Source organism: Phyllobates terribilis, unplaced genomic scaffold (assembly GCF_046119375.1).
Source record: "Phyllobates terribilis strain yellow unplaced genomic scaffold, ASM4611937v1 Scaffold_7__3_contigs__length_470593459, whole genome shotgun sequence".
Taxonomy (NCBI): domain Eukaryota; kingdom Metazoa; phylum Chordata; class Amphibia; order Anura; family Dendrobatidae; genus Phyllobates; species Phyllobates terribilis.
The window spans coordinates 143,336,122-143,361,309 of NW_027362767.1; the positions used below are offsets into that span (position 1 = coordinate 143,336,122).

At 45.4% G+C, this 25,188-nt stretch overlaps 1 protein-coding gene across 6 annotated transcripts in view; it reads right to left on the reverse strand.

Annotated features, from left to right (window-relative positions):
• The window catches only part of LOC141153994 (NACHT, LRR and PYD domains-containing protein 3-like), a 250,139-nt gene that overhangs the window by 108,032 nt on the left and 116,919 nt on the right, over window positions 1-25,188 (reverse strand). For 2 of the 6 annotated variants that reach the window (XM_073639357.1, XM_073639354.1), the window contains exons 8-9: window positions 19,576-19,746; window positions 4,531-4,701 (exon numbers count right to left, since the gene is read on the reverse strand). The exons of 1 other annotated variant lie outside the window; for it this stretch is intronic. In XM_073639357.1, the coding sequence (XP_073495458.1) occupies window positions 4,531-4,701; window positions 19,576-19,746 (342 nt within the window). The remainder of the gene's footprint in view (window positions 1-4,530; window positions 4,702-19,575; window positions 19,747-25,188) is intronic. 3 more of the 6 variants (XM_073639359.1, XM_073639355.1, XM_073639356.1) reach the window with 2 other exon arrangements.

The window sequence follows — 25,188 nt, forward strand, 5'->3', positions numbered from 1 at the left end:
CTTATACTCACAAGTCTCCATCTTGTACACGTCTCTTATACTCACAAGTCTCCATCCTGTACACGTCTCTTATACTCGCACGTCTCCCTCCTGTACACGTCTCTTATACTCGCACGTCTCCATCCTGTACACGTCTCTTATATTCGCACGTCTCACTCCTGTACACGTCTCTTATACTCGCACGTCTCCATCCTGTACACGTCTCTTATACTCGCACGTCTCCATCGTGTACACGTCTCTTATACTCGCACGTCTCCGTCCTGTACACGTCTCTTACACTCGCACGTCTCCATCCTGTACACGTCTCTTATACTCGCACGTCTCCGTCCTGTACACGTCTCTTATACTCGCATGTCTCCATCCTGTACACGTCTCTTATACTCGCACGTCTCCGTCCTGTACACGTCTCTTATACCCGCACGTCTCCATCCTGTACACGTCTCTTATACTCGCACGTCTCTGTCCTGTACACGACTCTTATACTCGCACGTCTCCGTCCTGTACACGTCTCTTATACTCGCACGTCTCTGTCCTGTACACGTCTCTTATACTCGCACGTCTCCGTCCTGTACACGTCTCTTATACTCGCACATCTCCGTCCTGTACACGTCTCTTATACTCGCACGTCTCCGTCCTGTACACGTCTCTTATACTCGCACATCTCCGTCCTGTACACGTCCCTTATACTCGCACGTCTCCGTCCTGTACATGTCCCTTATACTCGCACGTCTCCGTCCTGTACACGTCTCTTATACTCGCATGTCTCCGTCCTGTACACGTCTCTTATACTCGCATGTCTCCGTCCTGTACACGTCTCTTATACTCGCATGTCTCCGTCCTGTACACGTCTCTTGTACTCACAAGTCTCCATCCTGTACACGTCTCTTATACTCGCATGTCTCCGTCCTGTACACGTCTCTTGTACTCACAAGTCTCCGTCCTGTACACGTCTCTTATACTCTCACGTCTCCGTCCTGTACACGTCCCTTATACTCGCACGTCTCCGTCCTGTACATGTCCCTTATACTCGCACGTCTCCATCCTGTACACGTCTCTTATACTCGCACGTCTCCGTCCTGTACACGTCTCTTATACTCTCACGTCTCCATCCTGTACACGTGTCTTATACTCGCATGTCTCCATCCTGTACACGTCTCTCATACTCGCACGTCTCCCTCCTGTACACGTCTCTTATACTCGCACGTCTCCATCCTGTACACGTCTCTTATGCTCGCACGTCTCCGTCCTGTACACGTCTCTTATACTCTCACGTCTCCATCCTGTACACGTGTCTTATACTCGCATGTCTCCATCCTGTACACGTCTCTTATACTCGCACGTCTCCATCCTGTACACGTCTCTTATACTCGCACGTCTCCATCCTGTACACGTCTTATACTCGCACGTCTCCATCCTGTACACGTCTCTTATACTCGCACGTCTCCGTCCTGTACACGTCTCTTATACTCGCACGTCTCCATCCTGTACACGTCTCTTATACTCGCACGTCTCCGTCTTGTACACGTCTCTTATACTCGCATGTCTCCATCCTGTACACGTCTCTTATACTCGCACGTCTCCGTCCTGTACACGTCTCTTATACCCGCACGTCTCCATTCTGTACACGTCCCTTATACTCGCACGTCTCCATCCTGTACACGTCTCTTATACTCGCACGTCTCTGTCCTGTACACGTCTCTTATACTCGCACGTCTCCGTCCTGTACACGTCTCTTATACTCGCACATCTCCATCCTGTACACGTCTCTTATACTCGCACGTCTCCCTCCTGTACACGTCTCTTATACCCGCACGTCTCTGTCCTGTACATGTCTCTTATACTCGCACGTCTCCATCCTGTACTCGTCTCTTATACTCACACGTCTCCATCCTGTACACGTCTCTTATACTCGCATGTCTCCATCCTGTACACGTCTCTTATACTCGCACATCTCCGTCCTGTACACGTCTCTTATACTCACACATCTCCTTCCTGTACACGTCTCTTATACTCGCACGTCTCCGTCCTGTACACGTCTCTTATACTCGCACGTCTCCGTCCTGTACACGTCCCTTATACTCGCACGTCTCCGTCCTGTACACGTCTCTTATACTCACATGTCTCCGTCCTGTACACGTCTCTTATACTCGCACGTCTCCATCCTGTACACGTCTCTTATACTCGCACTTCTCCGTCCTGTACACGTCTCTTATACTCGCACGTCTCCGTCCTGTACACGTCTCTTATACTCGCACGTCTCCATCCTGTACACGTCTCTTATACTCGCACGTCTCCATCCTGTACACGTCTCTTATACTCGCACGTCTCCGTCCTGTACACGTCTCTTATACTCGCATGTCTCCGTCCTGTACACGTCTCTTGTACTCACAAGTCTCCATCCTGTACACGTCTCTTATACCCGCATGTCTCCGTCCTGTACACGTCTCTTATACTCGCATGTCTCCCTCCTGTACACGTCTCTTATACTCGCACGTCTCCATCCTGTACACGTCTCTTATACTCGCACGTCTCCGTCCTGTACAAGTCTCTTATACTCTCACGTCTCCATCCTGTACACGTGTCTTATACTCGCACGTCTCCATCCTGTACACGTCTCTTATACTCGCACGTCTCCATCCTGTACACGTCTCTTATACTCGCACGTCTCCATCCTGTACACGTCTCTTATACTCGCACGTCTCCATCCTGTACACGTCTCTTATACTCGCACGTCTCCATCCTGTACACGTCTCTTATACTCGCACGTCTCCTCCTGTACACGTCTCTTATACTCACAAGTCTCCATCCTGTACACGTCTCTTATACTCGCACGTCTCCCTCCTGTACACGTCTCTTATACTCGCACGTCTCCATCCTGTACACGTCTCTTATATTCGCACGTCTCACTCCTGTACACGTCTCTTATACTCGCACGTCTCCGTCCTGTACACGTCTCTTATACTCGCACGTCTCCATCCTGTACACGTCTCTTATACTCGCACGTCTCCATCCTGTACACGTCTCTTATACTCGCACATCTCCGTCCTGTACACGTCTCTTATACTCACACGTCTCCTTCCTGTACACGTCTCTTATACTCGCACGTCTCCGTCCTATACACGTCTCTTATACTCGCACGTCTCCGTCCTGTACACGTCCCTTATACTCGCACGTCTCCGTCCTGTACACGTCTCTTATACTCACATGTCTCCGTCCTGTACACGTCTCTTATACTCGCACATCTCCGTCCTGTACACGTCTCTTATACTCGCACGTCTCCATCCTGTACACGTCTCTTATACTCGCAGTTCTCCGTCCTGTACACGTCTCTTATACTCGCACGTCTCCGTCCTGTACACGTCTCTTATACTCGCACGTCTCCTTCCTGTACACGTCTCTTATACTCGCACGTCTCCATCCTGTACACGTCTCTTATACTCGCACGTCTCCGTCCTGTACACGTCTCTTATACTCGCATGTCTCCGTCCTGTACACGTCTCTTGTACTCACAAGTCTCCATCCTGTACACGTCTCTTATACTCGCATGTCTCCGTCCTGTACACGTCTCTTATACTCGCATGTCTCCCTCCTGTACACGTCTCTTATACTCGCACGTCTCCATCCTGTACACGTCTTTTATACTCGCACGTCTCCGTCCTGTACAAGTCTCTTATACTCTCACGTCTCCATCCTGTACACGTGTCTTATACTCGCACGTCTCCATCCTGTACACGTCTCTTATACTCGCACGTCTCCATCCTGTACACGTCTCTTATACTCGCACGTCTCCATCCTGTACACGTCTCTTATACTCGCACGTCTCCATCCTGTACACGTCTCTTATACTCACAAGTCTCCATCTTGTACACGTCTCTTATACTCACAAGTCTCCATCCTGTACACGTCTCTTATACTCGCACGTCTCCCTCCTGTACACGTCTCTTATACTCGCACGTCTCCGTCCTGTACACGTCTCTTATACTCGCACGTCTCCGTCCTGTACACGTCTCTTATACTCACACGTCTCCATCCTGTACACGTCTCTTATACTCGCACGTCTCCGTCCTGTTCACGTCTCTTATACTCGCACGTCTCCGTCCTGTACACGTCTCTTATACTCGCACGTCTCCGTCCTGTACACGTCTCTTGTACTCACAAGTCTCCATCTTGTACACATCTCTTATACTCGCACGTCTCCATCCTGTACACGTCTCTTATACTCGCACGTCTCCATCCTCTACACGTCTCTTATACTCGCACGTCTCCCTCCTGTACACGTCTCTTCTACTCACACGTCTCTGTCCTGTTCACGTCTCTTATACTCGCACGTCTCCGTCCTGTACACGTCTCTTATACTCGCACGTCTCCGTCCTGTACACGTCTCTTGTACTCACAAGTCTCCATCTTGTACACATCTCTTATACTCGCACGTCTCCATCCTGTACACGTCTCTTATACTCACAAGTCTCCATCTTGTACACATCTCTTATACTCACACGTCTCCATCCTGTACATGTCTCTTATACTCACCGTAATACCTCTATCCTGCAGTCTGGACTGGACAGAGCTTCTATCAAATTACTGAAGTTAGGACCAGACAGACGGTTATTAGACAGCTTTAGTATCTTCAGGGACCGGATATTCCTTATTACGTATGCCAAGTGGATGCAGAAAATGTTTGCTAAATCATTATTATCCAAACTGTAAGAATAAGAAGATAATGTGTGAGTTCATAATAGAGTCCATAACAGGATTCATTATTAGGTGAAAAGATTAAAAGAACACACTTAAAATCGGAGATGATTTTCTTCCCCAACTATAAGACGTTGTTTTCAACCAATGTACCTTTCAGATTAAAGTTACATTTACATGTAATAAGCCGTCTTCTCACTGGTGCCTCAGATACATGATTATCCCTCTCCAGTAAACACCACTTCTTTTCCATGGCTGACCTCAGACCTATGTGCTCTGCCCATTGGACCAAAGGTCAATAAAAAATGAACCTTTTATCTTTGTTTTTTAGAGGTTCGTGTTTTATGACACTTCACTAAGATGTCCCTTTGTCTATGTAGATTTATACACTTTAGAAAGTGCTTTCCCTAACACATTGCCTGGACATCACCTCTCATTTAATATTCATTTTACTTCGTTGGCTTGTTCTGAAAATCGCCTGCTATTACTCCTGATTAGAGATGAGCGAACCTTTCAAGGTTTGATTCGGTTCTGATAGACGAATTTCACAATGTTCGCCAAAAAGTTTGTCGAACAATTCGCCGAACATATCCGAATCCCTTTGAATTGAAGTAAAACCAAACGCCTAGACAAAACCTTCAGGAGGGCCCAAAATCTGCCAAACAGCTCAAATTAGGGACAGACACCAGGAAAAGTGGCATCTATTGACCCACAATACACCTTTTATAATACATAGTAACATCGTTTTTAAAGTTGAAGGAAGACTACGTCCATCTAGTTCAACCCATAGCCTAACATGTTGATCCAAAGGAAAGCAAAAAAAAACCCATGTGGCAAACACTAAGCTCCACATTGGGGAAAAAAATTCCTTCCTGATTCCACATACGGCAATCAGACTAGTTCCCTGGATCAACGCCCTATCAAGGAATCTAGTATTTATAACCTGTAATATTATACTTTTCAAGAAAGGCATCCATGCCCTTCTTAAATTTTAGTAGTGAATCGCTCATTACAACATCATGCGGCAGAGAGCGCCATAGTCTCACTGCTCTTACAGTAAAGAATCCGCGTCTGTGATTATGATTAAACCTTCTTTCCCCCAGACGTAGAAGATGCCCCCTTGTCCCCGTCTCAGGCCTCAGAGTAAAAAGATCAATAGAAAGGTCTTTGTACTGTCCCCTCATATATTTGTACATAGTAATAAGATCACCCCTAAGCCTTCGTTTTTCCAAACTAAATAACCCCAAGTGTAATAACCTGTCTTGGTATTGCAGACCCCCAGTCCTCTAATAACCTTGGTCGCTCTTCTCTGCACCCTCTCTAGTTCAGCTATGTCTTTCTTATACACTGGAGACCAGAACGGTACACAGTATTCTAAGTGTGGTCGCACTAATGACTTGTATAGAGGTAAAATTATGTTCTCCTCATGAGCATCTATGCCTCTTTTAATGCATCCCATTATTTTATTTGCCTTTGCAGCAGCTGCCTGACACTGGCCACTAAACGTGAGCTTGTCGTCCACCAATACACCCAGGTCTTTTTCAGTGACAGATTTATCCAGTGTTTTACAATTAAGCATATAATTATACATTTTATTTCCTCTGCCCAAGTGCATTACCTTACATTTATCCCCATTAAAGCTCATTTGCCATTTATCAGCCCAAGCTTCTAGTTTACATAGATCCTCCTGTGATATAAAATTGTCCTCCTCTGTATTGATTACCCTGCAGAGTTTAGTGTCATATGCAAATATTGAAATACTACTCTGTATGCCCCCTACAAGGTCATTAATAAATATGTTAAAAAGAAGGGGGCCCAATACTGACCCCTGTGGTACCCCACTGTTAACTGTGACCCAGTCTGAGTGTGTTCCATTAATAACCACCCTTCGTTTCCTATCACTGAGCCAGTTCTTAACCCACTTACATATATTTTCCGCTATCCCCATTGTTCTCATTTTATGTATCAACCTTTTGTGTGGAACCGTATCAAAAGCTTTTGAAAAGTCCATATACACAACATCCACTGCATTTCCTTGGTCCAGTCCGGAATTTACCTCTTCATAAAAGCTAATCAGTTTGACAGGAACGGTCCCTCGTAAACCCATGTTGATATTGTGTCATGAGGTTATTCTTCAGATACTCTAGTATAGCATCTCTTAGGAAACCCTCCAGGATTTTACCCACAGTAGAGGTTAAGCTTACCGGCCTATAATTTCCAAGTTCAGTTTTTGTCCCCTTTTTGAATATTGGCACCACATTTGCTATACGCCAGTCCTGTGGTACAGACCTTGTTATTAAGGAATCTTTAAAGATTAAAAATAATGGTCTATCTATGACGTTATTTAATTCCTGCAGTACTCGCGGGTGTATCCCATCCGGGCCCGGGGATTTGTCAACTTTAGTGATTTTTAGACGCCGTCGTATTTCCTGCTGGGTTAAGCAAGTGACATTTAGGCTATGTGCCCACGATACAGAAATGCTCCGGATTTTTCCTGAGCGTTTCTGCATCTCCCCGGGCAGAAAAAACGCATGCGGATTGTACATGTGGATTGTACATGCGGATTGTACATGCGGATTGTACATGCGTTTTCCTGCCAGGGACATGCAGATGTGAAGAGTTCTTCACATGCATTTCCGCGTGCGGGTTGACAAGAGCTTTCCATCACTTGGAAAGTGCTTGACAACTTGGTCACACTATATAAATCCATGCAACCAGCATGGATTTATATAATGTGACCGTAAGAATGTTAAAAAATAAAAAAATAAATCTATACTTACCTTCTGATGGCCCCCGCAGTCTTGCTTCCCTCCGTCCTGGCTGCCGGCTGATCGCGGTACACTGAAGGACCTGCCAACGTCAGCATCGCGTGACCCGTCACATGACTATGACGTCAGCGCAGGTCCTTCAGTCCATCGCGATCTGCCGGCAAGTGAGGACAAGTGCACCGGGGGCCGCCAGAAGGTAAATATAACATTAATTTTTTATTTTATTCTTTTTTTACAGGTTCTATGGTACCCGGGTCCGGAGGAGAGTCTCCTCTCCTCCAGACCCGGGTACCATCCGCACATTGGAACGCATGGAATGTGCATCTACATATACAGTGATGCGTAATCCATGCGTTCCAATTCAAGTCAATGGCGGTGAAAACGCAGCGCTTCCACAAAATAATTGGTAGCGCTGAGTTTTTTTCCACAATGATAATCCGCAGCGGAAATTTCCGCAGCATGTGCACAGCACATGGGGATTATCATTGGGGAACATGGCAGGTCTTCTACCATGCGTTTTTTAAGTGTTTCTGCAGCGTTTTTGCCGCTGCAGAAACGCTTAAAAAACGCATCGTGGGCACACAGCCTTAATGGAGAATTTTTGTTATCACGGATCATGTTTTCTGTCATGCGATTTTCTTGTGTAAATACGGTTGAAAAAAAATCATTTAGCATATTGGCTTTTTCCTCATCCTCATCCACCATTTCACCCAGACTATTTTTAAGGGGGCCAACACTATAATTTTTTAGTTTCTTACTATTTTTGTAGTTAAAGAATATTTTGTGATTATTTTTACTTTCTCTGGCAATAAGTCTCTCTGTCTCAATCTTTGCTGCCTTGATTTGGTTTTTACAGAATTTATTTAATTTTCTGTATTTATTTAATGCCTCATCACTACCTACTTGCTTTAGTTCTCTAAATGCTTTCTTTTTGTCACTTATTGCACCCCTTGCAGCTCTATTTAGCCATAGTGGTTTCCTCCTATTCTAGCATGTTTATTCCCATAGGGTATATATTGTGCACAGGTCCTATTCAGGATGCTAATAAATGTCTCCCATTTGCTTTGTGTAGTTTTAGGTCTCAGGATATCGTCCCAGTCTATTGCACTAAGATCATCTCTCAACCGTTGGAAATTCGCCTTCCTGAAGTTTAGTGTCCTTGTAACCCCTCTACTATACAACTTTTTAAAGGATACATGAAAGCTTATTGTTTTGTGATCACTATTACCCAAGTGACCCCCAACTCGTATATTTGATATGCGGTCTGGCCTGTTGGTTAATATTAGGTCTAGCAGTGCTCCCCTTTTTGGTGGGTCCTAAACCAGTTGTGAAAGGTAATTGTCTCTCATAGTTGTCAAAAACCTATTACATTTGCTGGAACTACAGGTTTCTGTTCCCCAATGTATTTCAGAGTAGTTAAAGTCCCCCATAATAATGACTTCTCCTTGAGTCGCTGCTTCATCTATATGCTTTATGAGGATATTCTCCGCTGCTTCCATTATTTTTGGAGACTTATAACAAACCCCTATCAGTAATTTATTATTTTTCCCCCTCCCCTTATCTCCACCTACAGGGACTTCACATTTTCATTAGATTCACATACAGTATATTCTCACGCAAGATGGGTTTTAAGGATGATTTTACATATAAACACACACCCCCCCCTCGCTTGTTTGTACGGTCATTTCTGAACAGACTATAGCCCTGTAAATTAACTGCCCAGTCATGGCTCTCGTCCAGCCATGTCTCAGATATCCCCACCATGTCATAATTATTTTCCAACAAAATTAATTCTAATTCCTCCATTTTGTTGGTGAGGCTTCTGGCATTAGTGTACATGCATTTTATGTATCTCTCTGTACCTCTATTCCTTCTTACTATTTTAACTGTTCGAACCCCACTCCCAATTTCTTTATTTGTGCCCAGGTCACTATCTGCACTATCTTCCCCACCTATAAATTGAATACCCCCCCCAATCCCAAGTTTAAACACTCCTCCAACCTTCTAGCCATTTTCTCCCCCAGCACAGCTGCACCCTTCCCACTGAGGTGCAGCCTGTCCTCAGCGTAGAACCTGTAGCCAACTGAGAAGTCGGCCCAGTTCTCCAGGAACCCACACCCCTCCTTCCTACACCAATTCCTGAGCCACTAATTTATCTCCCTAATCTCCTCTCTCGCGTGGCACGTGGTACAGGCAGTATTTCAGAGAATACTACCTTGGAGGTGCATGCTTTAAGCTTGCAGCCTAATTCCCTGAAATCATCTTTAACGACCTTCCACCTACCTCTAACTTTGTCATTTGTACCAATGTGCACCATGACCACTGGCACAGCAGCAGTTAGCCATGGGACATGCATAAGGTATCAGCGTCTGGGCCAACATTTACAGCTTTGAATTTAACTTCAAATTAAGACAAGGTGGGTGAGGGATCGGTGTAGGCCTGCTGTGCTGGGAGCCCTGATACCTCATGCAACAGCTCAAGCTGCTTTTCTGCTCAGTAACAGTCAGGTAGCACAAATATAAGTTTCATAGACTATTATTGGTAGAAAAATTTAAGGATAGTAACAGAGAGTTGACTGAAAGTAAGTGCAGGCCTGCCGGTCTGGGAGGCCTACTGCTACAGGCAACACACAAAAAGGAGACCAAACTTGGAGTTTCCACATTTCAAAAAATGATTGCCATACCAAACCAAAGTGGCATCAATTTCACCAGAGTAGAAATAGTATAATGGGGACTGTGAGGAGCTGGCCATGTACTAAGACTATCAGACTTTTTCCAGCACGGAGCACCAGTGCCATCGATCTTATTATGTTTTATTAGAGACTTGCTTGCTGTGTTTTATTAATGTTCGGCTTGCTTGTTAGTTTATGTGCACTAATTTCCCTTGTAAAGTGTCCAGCATTCCAGTAGTCTCATTAGTATCTCAGGAGCCTCTAACTATTGTTCTCTCAGGCACAAGGCTCATTTTGTACATGGGAAAAGTAGATCCGGCAGAGCCGTCACCACAGGGAGTCGCACATGCAGACCCAGGTGATGAGTTCGGCCTGAGGAAAAATATCTCCACTAATGCACACTTAGCTTTGAGGGGGAGGAGGTTGATCCCAGTAAAGGAGAAAAATAAGCCCCATGTTTAGTCGGGAGTTGGTGGAATGATGCCGAAGGGATAGGATCTAGTCTGATCGTCTGGACCATGGATGGATCCATGGCATATGGAGTAGAGATCGGCTGCCGAATGGGTTGGATAAACGTGCTAGAGTTGTGGGATATGTCATTTGGATTTAAACTTGCATAAAGGACTGTTGCTTCTGGATACCGGTGCGTCCATCGTTTTATCTGTCGTCTGGAGGATCGTGGACTGTGGCTACAGACTATATTGGCTGGTGATACAAAATCTGTGGGTCAAATAAAAGTTGGGAGACAGTGAGTATCACCTGATACAAAGTCAGTGGAACTACTGATCACAGGTTGGGAACTTGAGGACTGAGAGAACTGTACTTTGACCATTTACCTGGAGATGTTGTAAAACTTTGATGTAAGGAATAAAATATTTTTTGCATCGTTAACCTGCCAAGGTGATTATTAAAACCCACAACCTTAGATCTTTAAAAGCGGTGGCAGGAGGTGGGATCACCTATCTCTGGACAGCATACCAGGGAAAGTTACTGAGTGGTGACTTGGCAGAAAACCCACAACCTCAGATCTTTACAAGGACCAGCACCCCTTCCACTATAGGAAACACCCCAAATGGAGACCCAACCAGCAGTCTCCCCATTTCCAAAAATTAGGGCCATACACCACCAAAGTGGCATCAATTTCGCCAGAAAATAAATAGTATAATGGGGACCGACATACCTTCCACTACTGGAAACACACCAGATAGAGACCGAACCAGGAGTCTGCACATTTCCAAAAAAATAGGGCCATACACCACCAAAGTGGCGTCAATTTCACCAGAGTAGAAATAGTATAATGGGGACCGACACCTCTTCCACTACAGGAAACAGACCAGATGGAGACCCAACCAGGAGTCTCTGCATCTTAAAAAATTAGGGCCGTAGACCACCAAAGTGGCGTCAATTTCACCAGAGTAGAAATAGTATAATGGGGACCGACACCTCTTCCACTACTGGAAACAGACCAGATGGAGACCCAACCAGGAGTCTCTGCATCTCAAAAAATTATTGATAACATCAGCAGCAGTAGCAACAGCAGGCACAGAAGCTACGACAAAGATGTCACAGACTGCAATAACGCGACATCAATGCAGAACATTTAAAACTACACCATCGCTTAGTCTGCACAGTTTGCGATTGGGGTGCAAAAGTTTTTGGAGATCCATGCCTTGTTCATCTTGATGAAAGTTAGGTGGCCTACACTTTCAGGGGACTGCTGGATGTGCTTATCTGTCAGGACACCACCAGCGGCGCTGAAGACACGTTCTGAGAGAATGCAGGCTGACGGGCATGACAAAATCTCCAAGGCGTGACAGGCGAGCTTCGGCAACTCTTCCATTTTTGAAGACCAAAATGAAAAAGAGTCCAATCCCTCACTGATGGTATTGATGTTGAGCTTGAGATACTCCTGCCCATCCTCGCTGGTCGTTCACTACGTGTCAGACTTGTACTCTGTTGTGCTGATGCACAAGCTAGTCCTAAAAAATGAGCGAAAAGACTCACAGAAATTGCTTCTGCCACTTACACTGTGTAGCGTCGGCGTCCCTGCCTCCTGCTAGGCAGGGACGCTGTTCCCCTCACCTCTCCGCTCCGTGCCCGGCGTCTTCCTCCCGCTCTGCTGGCAGCGCGCGCTCCTCCCCGGTCACTGTGCTTAGGGCACACGCGCACGCGCTCCCCCTCTCTTAAAGGGGCCGCGCGCGCTGTCCTAAGGAGTCCCCGGCCAATGGCCGGAGGACCTCTCCATATATAAGGCACCTCCTCCAAAATGGAGGTGCCCGAGCAATGTTGTAGCATAGTTCATCACTCTGCTTCAGCCCTCAGGTCCCGTTTCCAGTTACCTGCCAGTTACCTGCCAGTTTCCTGTCTGATACCTGCCTGACTCGTGTCTATCTGCTGTTATTCCTGCGGTCCGACAGTCTGCCTACCAGCCCTGTCATTCTGTCTATGGATCCGTCTGCCCGCTCACCTGGGAGCGCTCACCTGCTACCTGCCTGCTAGCCTACCTGGAGGCTCTGCCGTCACGTGCTGTGACCACCTGCCCGTCCAGAGAATCTTGCCCGCTCACCTGGGAGCGTCCACCTGCTACCTGCCTGCTAGCCTACCTGGAGGCTCTGCCGTCACGTGCTGTGACCACCTGCCCGTCCAGAGACTCTTACCCGCTCACATGGGAGCGTCCACCTGTTACCTGCCAGTTAGCCTACCTGCAGGCTCTGCCGTCACTTGCTGTGACCACCCGCTTGTCCAGAGACTCTCGCCCGCTCACCTGGGAGCGTCCACCTGCTACCTGCCTGCTTGCCTACCTGGAGGCTCAGCCGTCACTTGCTGTGACCACCCGCTTGTCCAGAGACTCTCGCCCGCTCACCTGGGAGCGTCCACCCGCTACCTGCCTGCTGGCCTACCTGGAGGCTTAGCCATCACTTGCCGTGACCACCCGCCTGTCAAGAGACTGTCCCCGTCACTTGCCGTGACCTCCTGCCCTCTTACCCAGAGACTGTCCCCGTCACTTGCCGTGACCTCCTGCCCTCTAACCCAGAGACTGTCCCCGTCACTAGCCGTGACTGCCTGCCTGCCTTCCCTGGGTGTCACCCGCTTCCTTACAAGGACTGCCCCTTTGTATAGTTGCTCTGTGGTTCCACCTCCCAGACCCGTTACATACTGCTGCTGCAGCTAATGTTTTTGCGTTGACAAATTGACATTCCTGAGGTTGGAAGTCTACAACTGCGATGCACACTGTGTGCCACACTACTGTCTTGGGGAAAACCACTCTTAAGATTGTCTACAAACATGTTTCTATACTCCAGCATTCACGGGTCCCTTTCTAGGGCGGGAAGCATCTAGCAAAATTTATTCTTGTACCATGGATCTAATAGTGTGGCAATCCAGTAGTCAGCACTATTTCTAATCCTAAGAATACGGGCATCATGTTGCATATAGTGCAGCAAGAAGGCACTCAGCTCAAGCTTCTGCGAGAGCTCGGCTAAGCCGAGAAGTCAGCGAAGAGAGGGGCTGTTCCTCCAATGACATGAGAGCGTTACATGGCCGCCCGTCACTGCACAGAAAGAAAATGGTACCTCATGCAGAGGAACAGTGAGTATCTAATGCCCAGGCACGAACGTTCATGGAAGAAATGTGGGATGTGTCCGTGAGCAACAACACAGGCAAAAGCCTAAGATATGGATTTTCAGAAGTTTATAACCAGAGCAGCAAGCTCTTCTGGAAACTGATTGCGTGGGGTAACTTTCTTCATTTTAAGAATTTAAGACCCAGGATTGTAAATTCAGCATCCTAATGATATTGTAGAACTGATAAATATTGACCACTAAAGGTCTCTGCATCCATCAATCAGGACCACATGATATATGTATACGTTGTAGCGTGTGATCACATGATGTAACAGTTATGGCGCTATAGATTCCGCCATCTTCCGGTGAGGGAGAGCCCAGAACAGTGGAGGAGAGTTTCTTCTCAGGGGAGGTCAAATCCGTCATCCCAGTTAGATCGACACCGAGTGCGGGAGCTATGTGAGGATCATGGGTAGTGTTGAGCATTCCGATACTGAAATATCGGGTATCGACCGATATTCGCTGTATCGGAGTTCCGATACTGAGTTCCGATACTTTTACAATATCGAATACCGGAATCGGAAGTTCACATAATGCCTGCGCGCTGAAGTGTCTCTGAATGATGACAAGCTGGATGGCAGCACTCAGCTGTAATCCAGCCTGTCATCAGAATGCCATCCCAGCGTGGGAAAATTCTCCTGCTCAAGCGCTGACATTACATTATCTCCCTTACATTACAATTAAATGGAATAGCAGGAATTAATATTTTTTTAAGACGTTAATGCCACAGCCATGGTGGTTGTGGCATTACAGTGGTTGCCCAAATCGATGGGAACAGTGCTCACAGTGAAACATGAAAAGCCGGCAATTCATCAGCGGCATATACCGGTACCTGACAATTTAGAACAGAAAGAATAGAGCTTCACACATAGATTAGATAGATAGAAACATGTCAGTCACATATATAAGAAGTACAGTGAAAGTGTTGGTTACTGTACTTGTCATTTAGTGTTAAAGGATTTACTTAAAAAAATAATAGTGTTTTCATGCACCGTCTCTTTAAAAAAGCCGGCCAGCCATTCAGCATCGGTACCCCACAATTTAGAACAGAAAGATAGAGCATCACACATAGATTAGATAGATAGAAACATGTCAGTTACATATATAATAAGTACAGTGACAGTGTTGGTTACTGTACTTGTCATTTAGTGTTAAAATAAAGGATTTAATAAAAAAAAAATTGGCGTGGGGTTCCCCTTAATTTTAGTCTCTAGCGGAGGTTAAGCAGACGGCTGGGGCAGATGTTTGAAGCCTGGGAAGGGGGTAATAACCACGGAGCTTCCCAGGCTACTAATATCAACCCCCAGCTGAATACCTAGCCTTTACTAGCTATTAAAATGGGGAACCACAAAAAAAATAACATGGAGTCCCCCCTATTTTAATAGCTAGCAAAGGCTAGGCAGACAGCTGGGGGCTGATATTAATAGCCCAGGAAGGGTGCCATGAATATTGGCCCCCTCCCAGGCTAGAAACACCAGCCGTCAGCCGCCCCAGAAATGGCAATTTTTTTTTTTAATAAATCCTTTATTTTAACACTAAATGACAAGTACAGTAACCAACACTGTCACTGTACTTATTATATATGTGACTGACATGTTTCTATCTATCTAATCTATGTGTGATTCTCTATCTTTCTGTTCTAAATTGTCGGGTACCGCTGCTGAATTGCCGGCCGGCTTTTTTAAAGAGACGGTGCATGAAAACACTATTATTTTTTTTAAATAAATCCTTTAACACTAAATGACAAGTACAGTAAGCAACACTGTCACTGTACTTCTTATATATGTGACTGACATGTTTCTATCTATCTAATCAACGTATGAAGCTCTATTCTTTCTGTTCTAAATTGTCGGGTACCGGTATGTGCCGCTGATGAATTGCCGGCTTTTCATGTTTCACTGTGAGCACTGTTCCCATCGATTTGGGCAACCACCTCCCCCAATACATTCTACATTATTGTTAGTTGTTTTCCTTCATGTAGAATTAACCTACAAGGAAAGAAAGGGTTTATTTTCATTCCGATATTTGTGTCCCATTGACTTGCATTGGTTTCCGGTATCGGAATCGGCGATATCCGATACTTTTTGGGTATGGGCCCGATCCAATCCGATCCGATATTTCCTGATATCGGAAGGTATCACTCAACACTAATCATGGGCGATTTGATACTGAACATGTTACAGCTGTTGTAAATGTATCTGAAAAAGGAGATGCTTCTCTTCTACACAATCTCAAGTCTGCCATACACATACAGTGATTATTGTGCCTGTCTATAATACATGTTGTGTCTCCATGTGATGCGGCTCCTCCCGGTCCCTGATCAGACTCCATATATAAAAGTGAAATATTAATAATGACGGGAGATTTCCTTTCTTACAACCTTATGACACAGAAGTGATGTAAGAAAAAGATAGTCGGACATTAGTAGAGACGTCACATAACAAGGAACAGTCAGCAGATTATCTCATAGACATAGCAGTGCGGAGCAGAAAATAGAATAAATCCAGGTATAACTTGTCCCCACAAGTCTCCGTCCTGTACACGTCTCTAATACTCGCATGTCTCTGTCCTGTACACATCTCTTATACTCGCACGTCTCTGTCCTGTACACGTCTCTTATACTCGCACGTCTCCATCCTGTACACGTCTCTTATACTCGCATGTCTCCGTCCTGTACACGTCTCTTATACTCGCACGTCTCCATCCTGTAGACGTCTCTTATACTCGCACGTCTCCATCCTGTACACGTCTCTTATACTCACACATCTCCGTCCTGTACACGTCTCTTATACTCGCATGTCTCCGTCCTGTACACGTCTCTTATACTCGCACGTCTCCATCCTGTAGACGTCTCTTATACTCGCACGTCTCCATCCTGTACACGTCTCTTATACTCGCACGTCTCCATCCTGTACACGTCTCTTATACTCGCATGTCTCCGTCCTGTACACGTCTCTTATACTCACACATCTCCGTCCTGTACACGTCTCTTATACTCACACATCTCCGTCCTGTACACGTCTCTTATACTCGCACGTCTCCATCCTGTACACGTCTCTTATACTCACACATCTCCGTCCTGTACACGTCTCTTATACTCGCACGTCTCCATCCTGTACACGTCTCTTATACTCACACATCTCCGTCCTGTACACGTCTCTTATACTCACACATCTCCATCCTGTACACGTCTCTTATACTCGCATGTCTCCGTCCTGTACACGTCTCTTATACTCACACATCTCCGTCCTGTACACGTCTCTTATACTCACACATCTCCGTCCTGTACACGTCTCTTATACTCGCACGTCTCCGTCCTGTACACGTCTCTTATACTCACACATCTCCGTCCTGTACACGTCTCTTATACTCGCACGTCTCCATCCTGTACACGTCTCTTATACTCACACATCTCCGTCCTGTACACGTCTCTTATACTCACACATCTCCGTCCTGTACACGTCTCTTATACTCGCATGTCTCTGTCCTGTACACATCTCTTATACTCGCACGTCTCTGTCCTGTACACGTCTCTTATACTCGCACGTCTCCGTCCTGTACACGTCTCTTATACTCGCACGTCTCCATCCTGTACACGTCTCTTATACTCGCACGTCTCCATCCTGTACACGTCTCTTATACTCGCACGTCTCCGTCCTGTACACGTCTCTTATACTCGCAAGTCTCCGTCCTGTACACGTCTCTTATACTCGCACGTCTCCATTCTGTACACGTCTCTTATACTCGCACGTCTCCGTCCTGTACACGTCTCTTATACTCGCACGTCTCCATCCTGTACACGTCTCTTATACTCGCACGTCTCCGTCCTGTACACGTCTCTTATACTCGCACGTCTCCATCCTGTACACGTCTCTTATACTCGCACGTCTCCATCCTGTACACGTCTCTTATACTCGCACGTCTCCATCCTGTACACGTCTCTTATACTCGCACGTCTCCATCTTGTACACGTCTCTTATACTCGCACGTCTCCGTCCTGTACACGTCTCTTATACTCGCACGTCTCCATCCTGTACACGTCTCTTATACTCGCACGTCTCCATCCTGTACACGTCTCTTATACTCGCACGTCTCCGTCCTGTACACGTCTCTTATACTCGCATGTCTCTGTCCTGTACACATCTCTTACACTTGCACGTCTCCGTCATGTACACGTCTCTTACACTCGCACGTCTCCGTCCTGTACACGTCTGATATACTCGCACGTCTCCGTCCAGTACACGTCTCTTATACTCGCACGTCTCCATCTTGTACACGTCTCTTATACTCGCACGTCTCCGTCCTGTACACGTCTCTTATACTCGCACGTCTCCATCCTGTACACGTCTCTTATACTCGCACGTCTCCATCCTGTACACGTCTCTTATACTCGCACGTCTCCATCCTGTACGCGTCTCTTATACTCGCACGTCTCCATCCTGTACGCGTCTCTTATACTCGCACGTCTCCATCCTGTACACGTCTCTTATACTCGCACGTCTCCGTCCTGTACACGTCTCTTATACTCGCATGTCTCTGTCCTGTACACATCTCTTACACTTGCACGTCTCCGTCCTGTACACGTCTCTTACACTCGCACGTCTCCATCCTGTACACGTCTCTTATACTCACATGTCTCCGTCCTGTACACGTCTCTTACACTCGCACGTCTCCATCCTGTACACATCTCTTATACTCGCACGTCTCCGTCCTGTACACGTCTCTTATACTCGCACGTCTCCATCCTGTACACGTCTCTTATACTCACATGTCTCCGTCCTGTACACGTCTCTTATACCCGCACGTCTCCATCCTGTACACGTCTCTTATACTCGCACGTCTCCCTCCTGTACACGTCTCTTATACTCGCATGTCTCCATCCTGTACACGTCTCTTATACTCGCACGTCTCTGTCCTGTACACGTCTCTTACACTCGCACGTCTCTGTCCTGTACACGTCTCTTACACTCGCACGTCTCCGTCCTGTACACGTCTCTTATACTCGCACGTCTCCGTCCTGTACATGTCTCTTATACCCGCACGTCTCCGTCCTGTACACATCTCTTATACTCGCATGTCTCCATCCTGTACACGTCTCTTATACTCGCATGTCTCCATCCTGTACACATCTCTTATACTCGCACGTTTCCGTCCTGTACACGTCTCTTATACCCGCACGTCTCCATCCTGTACACGTCTCTTATACTCGCACGTCTCCATCCTGTACACGTCTCTTATACTCGCACGTCTCCGTCCTGTACACGTCTCTTATACCTGCACGTCTCCGTCCTGTACACGTCTCTTATACTCGCACGTCTCCATCCTGTACACGTCTCTTATACTCGCACGTCTCCGTCCTGTACATGTCTCTTATACTCGCACGTCTCCGTCCTGTACATGTCTCTTATACTCGCACGTCTCCGTCCTGTACACGTCTCTTATACTCGCACGTCTCCATCCTGTACACGTCTCTTATACTCACACGTCTCCATCCTGTACACGTCTCTTATACTCGCACGTCTCCATCCTGTACATGTCTCTTATACTCGCACGTCTCCGTCCTGTGCACGTCTCTTATACTCGCACGTCTCCGTCCTGTACACGTCTCTTATACTCGCACGTCTCCGTCCTGTACACGTCTCTTATACCCGCACGTCTCCGTCCTGTACACGTCTCTTATACTCGCACGTCTCCATCCTGTACACGTCTCTTATACTCGCACGTCTCCGTCCTGTACACGTCTCTTATACTCGCACGTCTCCGTCCTGTACACGTCTCTTATACTCGCACGTCTCCTCCTGTACACGTCACTTATACTCACTGTAATTCCTCCATCCTGCAGTCTGAACTGCACAGAGCCTCCATAATGTAACCGAAGTGAGGACCAGACAGACGGTTATCAGACAGATCAAGTATCTTCAGGGACCAGATACTCATGATTGTAGATGCCAACAGCTTGCATTCAGTGTGTTGTATTTCATTACCAGCTAATCTGTAAGAATAAAAACATGTTCCGCATCCACAAAGCATTAGAATAAAATCTGTAGACTGAATGAGGAGAGAAAATGTCCTCAGCTGTTAGTGAAATACATACTGTAAATATCTAGAAGCCGCCTCTTGTGTGTGATGGATGTCAGGACTGCCGGCAGCTGTATGATTTGTCATTTCACCCCAAATCCATGTTCTAGAAATCCAAAATCCCTGAGTAATGCCCTTGATTTATGACATGTTGTAAATCAGTGATTATTGCAACACATGTAATGTAGAATAGACCTGAAGCTGATGGAGGATCTTGTGTCACCGGTCATCAGCGGCTCCGCGGTCTCCTCTCCAGACTGTGGCTCCCACATCTGACTTTCATTTTCTGTCTTATTTCTACATATCACACGGCTCTGCTCTCACTACGAGAAACTTTACTCAAGAAACTAAACAATTTCATGATCCATTAGTTCATTAATATTTTATCTTTTTGTATCTTGCTCATATTTATTCTGCATTTTTTAGCTCGATCTCACTGATTTTTTTAATGTTTTTGTTCACTATAAATCGAAAAAATCTGGCTTCATCCAAAAGATATTTGTTCTATGCAGTCGGACATATGTAAAGTGCGGCCGTGCAAACAAAGCGTCGTACGTACGAGTTGACGGCACGAGCTGCTGAGCTCAGTAAACGTCTGCAGCGCTGTCGACATTATGACAGCACCGCAAACAACCGAGACAGGATCAGTGGCCGAGACTCAGTGCTGGACACAGGGAGGGTGAGGAAAGTTCTTTGTTTTTCTAAATGTAAAATACATGTAGACATTTTTTCAGTAATAAACCACTTTACCCCTTAAGGACTGAGCCATTTTGTAGGTTAATGACCGGGCCTCATTTTTTAAATCTGATCAAAGTCACTTAATGAGTAATTACTCTGGAACGCTTCAACGGATCCCCCTGATTCTGAGACTGTTTTTTTGTGACATATTGTACTTCATGATAGGGGTAAAAATTTGTTCGATAAGACAAACTTTTAATTCTTATGCCCTTAAATCAGAGAGATATGTCACACAAAATAGTTAATAAATAACATTTCCCACATGTCTACTTTACATCAGAATAATTTTGGAAACATAATTTTTGCTTCTTAGGAAGTTAGAAGGGTTACAATTTCATTAGCAATTTCTAATTTTTCCAACAAATTTACAAAACCATTTTTTAAGGACCACATCACATTTGAAGTGACTTTGGGGGGCCTATATGATAGAAAATACAATACCCAAAAGTGACACAGTTCTAAAAATTGCACCCCTCAAAGTTCTCAAGTTCTCTTATTAACTCTTCAGGTACTTCACATGAATTAATGCAACGTGGAAGGAAAAAATGAACATTTTACTTTTTTTCACAAAAAGTTTAATTTATCCCCAATTTTTTTTATTTTTACTAGGGTAGCAGGAGAAAATGGACCTCAAAATTTGTTGCTCGGTTTCTCCTAAATACGCTGATATCCCCATATGTGGGGAAAACTACTGTTTGGACGCATTGCAGGACTCGGAAGGGAAGGAATGCCCTTGGACTTTTTGAACGCAAAAATTGCTGGAATCAAGAGCGGACGCCATGTCGCATTTGGAGAGCCCCTGACGTGCCTAAATAGTGGAAACCCCCAACAAGTGACCCCATTTCGGAAACTAGACCCCTCAAGGAATGTATCTAGATGAATGGTAAGCACCTTGAACCCTCAGGTGTTTCACAGAATTTTATAAAGTGGAGCTGTGAAAATAAAAAATCATGTATTCATCTAGGGGTGAAGTGAGCATGTTGACACCAAATGTGCTTTACAGAAATGTATACCATTGGGCGTTGAAGAAAGAATAATTACATTTTTACAGCTAAAATGTTGTTTTAGCCCCAAATTTTAAATTTTTATAAGGGCTAATAGGAAAAAATGGACCTCACAGTTTTTTGTGCAATTTCTTCTGATTGCGCCAATACCCTACATGTAATCGGGAACTATTTTTGAGGCACAGTGCAAAGCTCAGTTATGACATGGGCTCAGTTATATATGTGCCTCACAGAAATTTATACCATTGGGCAGTGAAAAAAAATAATTACATTTTTACCACAGAAATTTTGTTTCAGCTCCAGATTTTACATTTTCACAAGGGTGAAATGGGTAAAAATGGCACCAAAATTTGTTCCACAATTTCTGCTGAACGTGGAAATACCCCATATGTGGCTGTTCAGTACTGCTTAGCCACACACGGCGAGACTTGGAAGGGATGGAGCACTATTTTCCACGTAGAGCGCAAATTTTCCTAAAATAGTTTGTGGACTCCATATACAGAGCTTAAGGGCTAGAAGAGCAGAATACCCCCCCCCCCCAAGTGACCCCATTTAGGAAATTATACCCATGCCAAACATGTGGATGCTAAGTGTGGTTTATGCAAACTGGGACTCAGAAGGGAGGGGGGCATTTGGATTTGGGAGGCCGAATTTACTGGATTTTTTGGGGGGAGGAGAGGAGCCATAGCACTTTTCCAGAGCCTTTGTACTACGAGCAACGTGGAAGCCCCCTATATTTCCATTGACTGATGACGGACCTGAGAGGGGACTTTTTTGTGGATTGGTTTGAAGCTTTTATTGGGAACATTTTACATAACATTTATCCTGCACTTTTATGCACTCCTAAAAAGATGGACACCGCCAAATCATAGGTCAGACGCCGTCCACAGTGCCTCCATCTGCCTCATTATAGTGAATCTTCCATCGGGGTTCCGTCTAAATCACGCTTCAAGAGATTTACACGGAAACCCCAGTATAAGCGCTCAACGTAGAGCACAGGATAAATTTGAGTCGAGCCTTATTACGATCTTTGGGAGGTAGAATGAACAAATTAGCAGCAGGTGAAGAATTGGTTTTATTTATTAATTACGCTGTTCCTCTTGGGATATAAGTGATTAGATAACTTTATTCTTCGGGTCGGGGTGATTAAAGCGATACCAGATTCACAGCGGGTTTTTATATTTGGCTGCTGTCACACAAGAAAATACTTTTTTTTTCTGCAAAAACTAGATTTTGCATCAATATATTTGAGAGCTATAAGTTTCCTATATTTCTGCCGACAGAGTCATGTGAGGGCTTGTTATTAGCGTAAGGAGTTGACGTTTCTATTGGTACCATTTTTGGTCGCAATGTTTTTTAATCACTTTCTATTCTGATTTTAGGGAGGCAGAATGAACAAAAAACAGCAATTCAGGAATTGTTTTTTGGGAGTTTTTTTTTATGCCGTTTCGCATGTGGCTAAATTGATAAGGCAGCATTATTCTTCGGGTCAGTACGTTTACAGCATTACCACATTTATATCATTTTTTAACGTTTTGGCGCTTTTACAGAATAAAAACTATTTTATAGAAAAAATAATTATTTTTGCATCTCTTTATTCTGAGAGCTACAACTTTTTAATTTTTCCCACTGATGGAGCTGTATGGCGGCTTGTTTTTTGTGGGAGAAGATGACGCTTTCAGCGGTACTATTTTTATTTATATTTGTCTTTTTGATCGAGATTTATTCTATCTTTTTCCAGCAGTATGATGAAAAAACATAGTTTGTCAGGTTGTTTTTTTTTTATGGCGTTCACTGACGGTTTAACTTGTGTGACAGTTTTACAGATCGGGTTGTTTCGGACATGGAGATACCAAATATGTGTACTTTTTTTGCTTATTTTTTCTTTTTTACATAAAAATGTGTATTTATTGATATAATATTTTTTATTATTGTTAGAAAAAAAGTTAATATTTTTACTTTTTTTTTTACTTTTATACCTAGTCCCTCTATGGGAATTTCACTTTTTTTGTCTGTGATTGCTGGTACACAGTATTGCAATGAACTAGCATTGCAATGCTTTATACCTGTCAGTTCTTCACTGACAGAAGCTTTTTAGACCATGCTGTGAACATGATCTAAGAGGTTTTCCGTAGCTTGGTGACCCATGGGTCGTCATGACGACCTTAGGTTACCATGGGAACGATCAGACCCCTGCGATGACGTAACGGGGGAGCTGATCTGAAGCCTCCTAAATGTTGCGATCATTCTCGTTCGTAGCATTTAGGGGTTTAACAGCCTGGGGTGATGCTGGCACCGTCCCTGACTGTAATGAGAGGAGCTCAGCCATTGACAGTGCCGAGCACCTGGTGTGATATCTCTTCCCTGCCTGTAATAAAATGCTTACCAGCCGCCTTCTTCTGTTCTCTGCACTGCTCCAGTCCGGTTCTGCTAGTTGTCACTAGCCAGATCACTTCAGTGTTTGCTGGGCGAACCAGAAGTCACTACTCAAAGTGAATGAGACTCTCATAGACTTACATACAGCGTTTCTGACCGTTAGCTGTGACTTACGGTCAGTCAGAAGCTGCAGTCACAAGATGGTGGGACGGGACAGAAGCAGCACTAGAAACAGCTGAAGATGGAAGCTGGTAAGTATTTTAATACTCGCACGTCTCCATCCTGTACATGTCTTATACTCGCACGTCTCCATCCTGTATACGTCTCTTATACTCGCACGTCTCCATCCTGTACACGTCTCTTATACTCGCACGTCTCCGTCCTGTACACGTCTCTTATACTCACACGTCTCCGTCCTGTACACGTCTCTTATACTCGCATGTCTCCGTCCTGTACACGTCTCTTATACTCGCACGTCTCCGTCCTGTACACATCTCTTATACTCGCACGTCTCCATCCTGTACACGTCTCTTATACTCACACTTCTCCGTCCTGTACACGTCTCTTATACTCGCACGTCTCCATCCTGTACACGTCTCTTATACTCGCACGTCTCCGTCCTGTACACGTCTCTTATACTCGCACGTCTTCGTCCTGTACACGTCTCTTATACTCACACGTCTCCATCCTGTACACGTCTCTTATACTCACACTTCTCCGTCCTGTACACGTCTCTTATACTCGCATGTCTCCATCCTGTACACGTCTCTTATACTCGCATGTGTCCATCCTGTACACGTCTCTTATACCCGCACGTCTTCGTCCTGTACACGTCTCTTATACTCACACGTCTCCGTCCTGTACACGTCTCTTATACTCGCACGTCTCCGTCCTGTACACGTCTCTTATACTCACACTTCTCCGTCCTGTACACGTCTCTTATACTCGCATGTCTCCATCCTGTACACGTCTCTTATACTCGCACGTCTCCATCCTGTACACGTCTCTTATACTCACACGTCTCCGTCCTGTACACGTCTCTTATACTCGCACGTCTCCGTCCTGTACACGTCTCTTATACTCGCACTTCTCCGTCCTGTACACGTCTCTTATACTCGCACGTCTCCATCCTGTACACGTCTCATATACTCGCACGTCTCCATCCTGTACACGTCTCTTATACTCACACTTCTCCGTCCTGTACACGTCTCTTATACTCGCACGTCTCCATCCTGTAC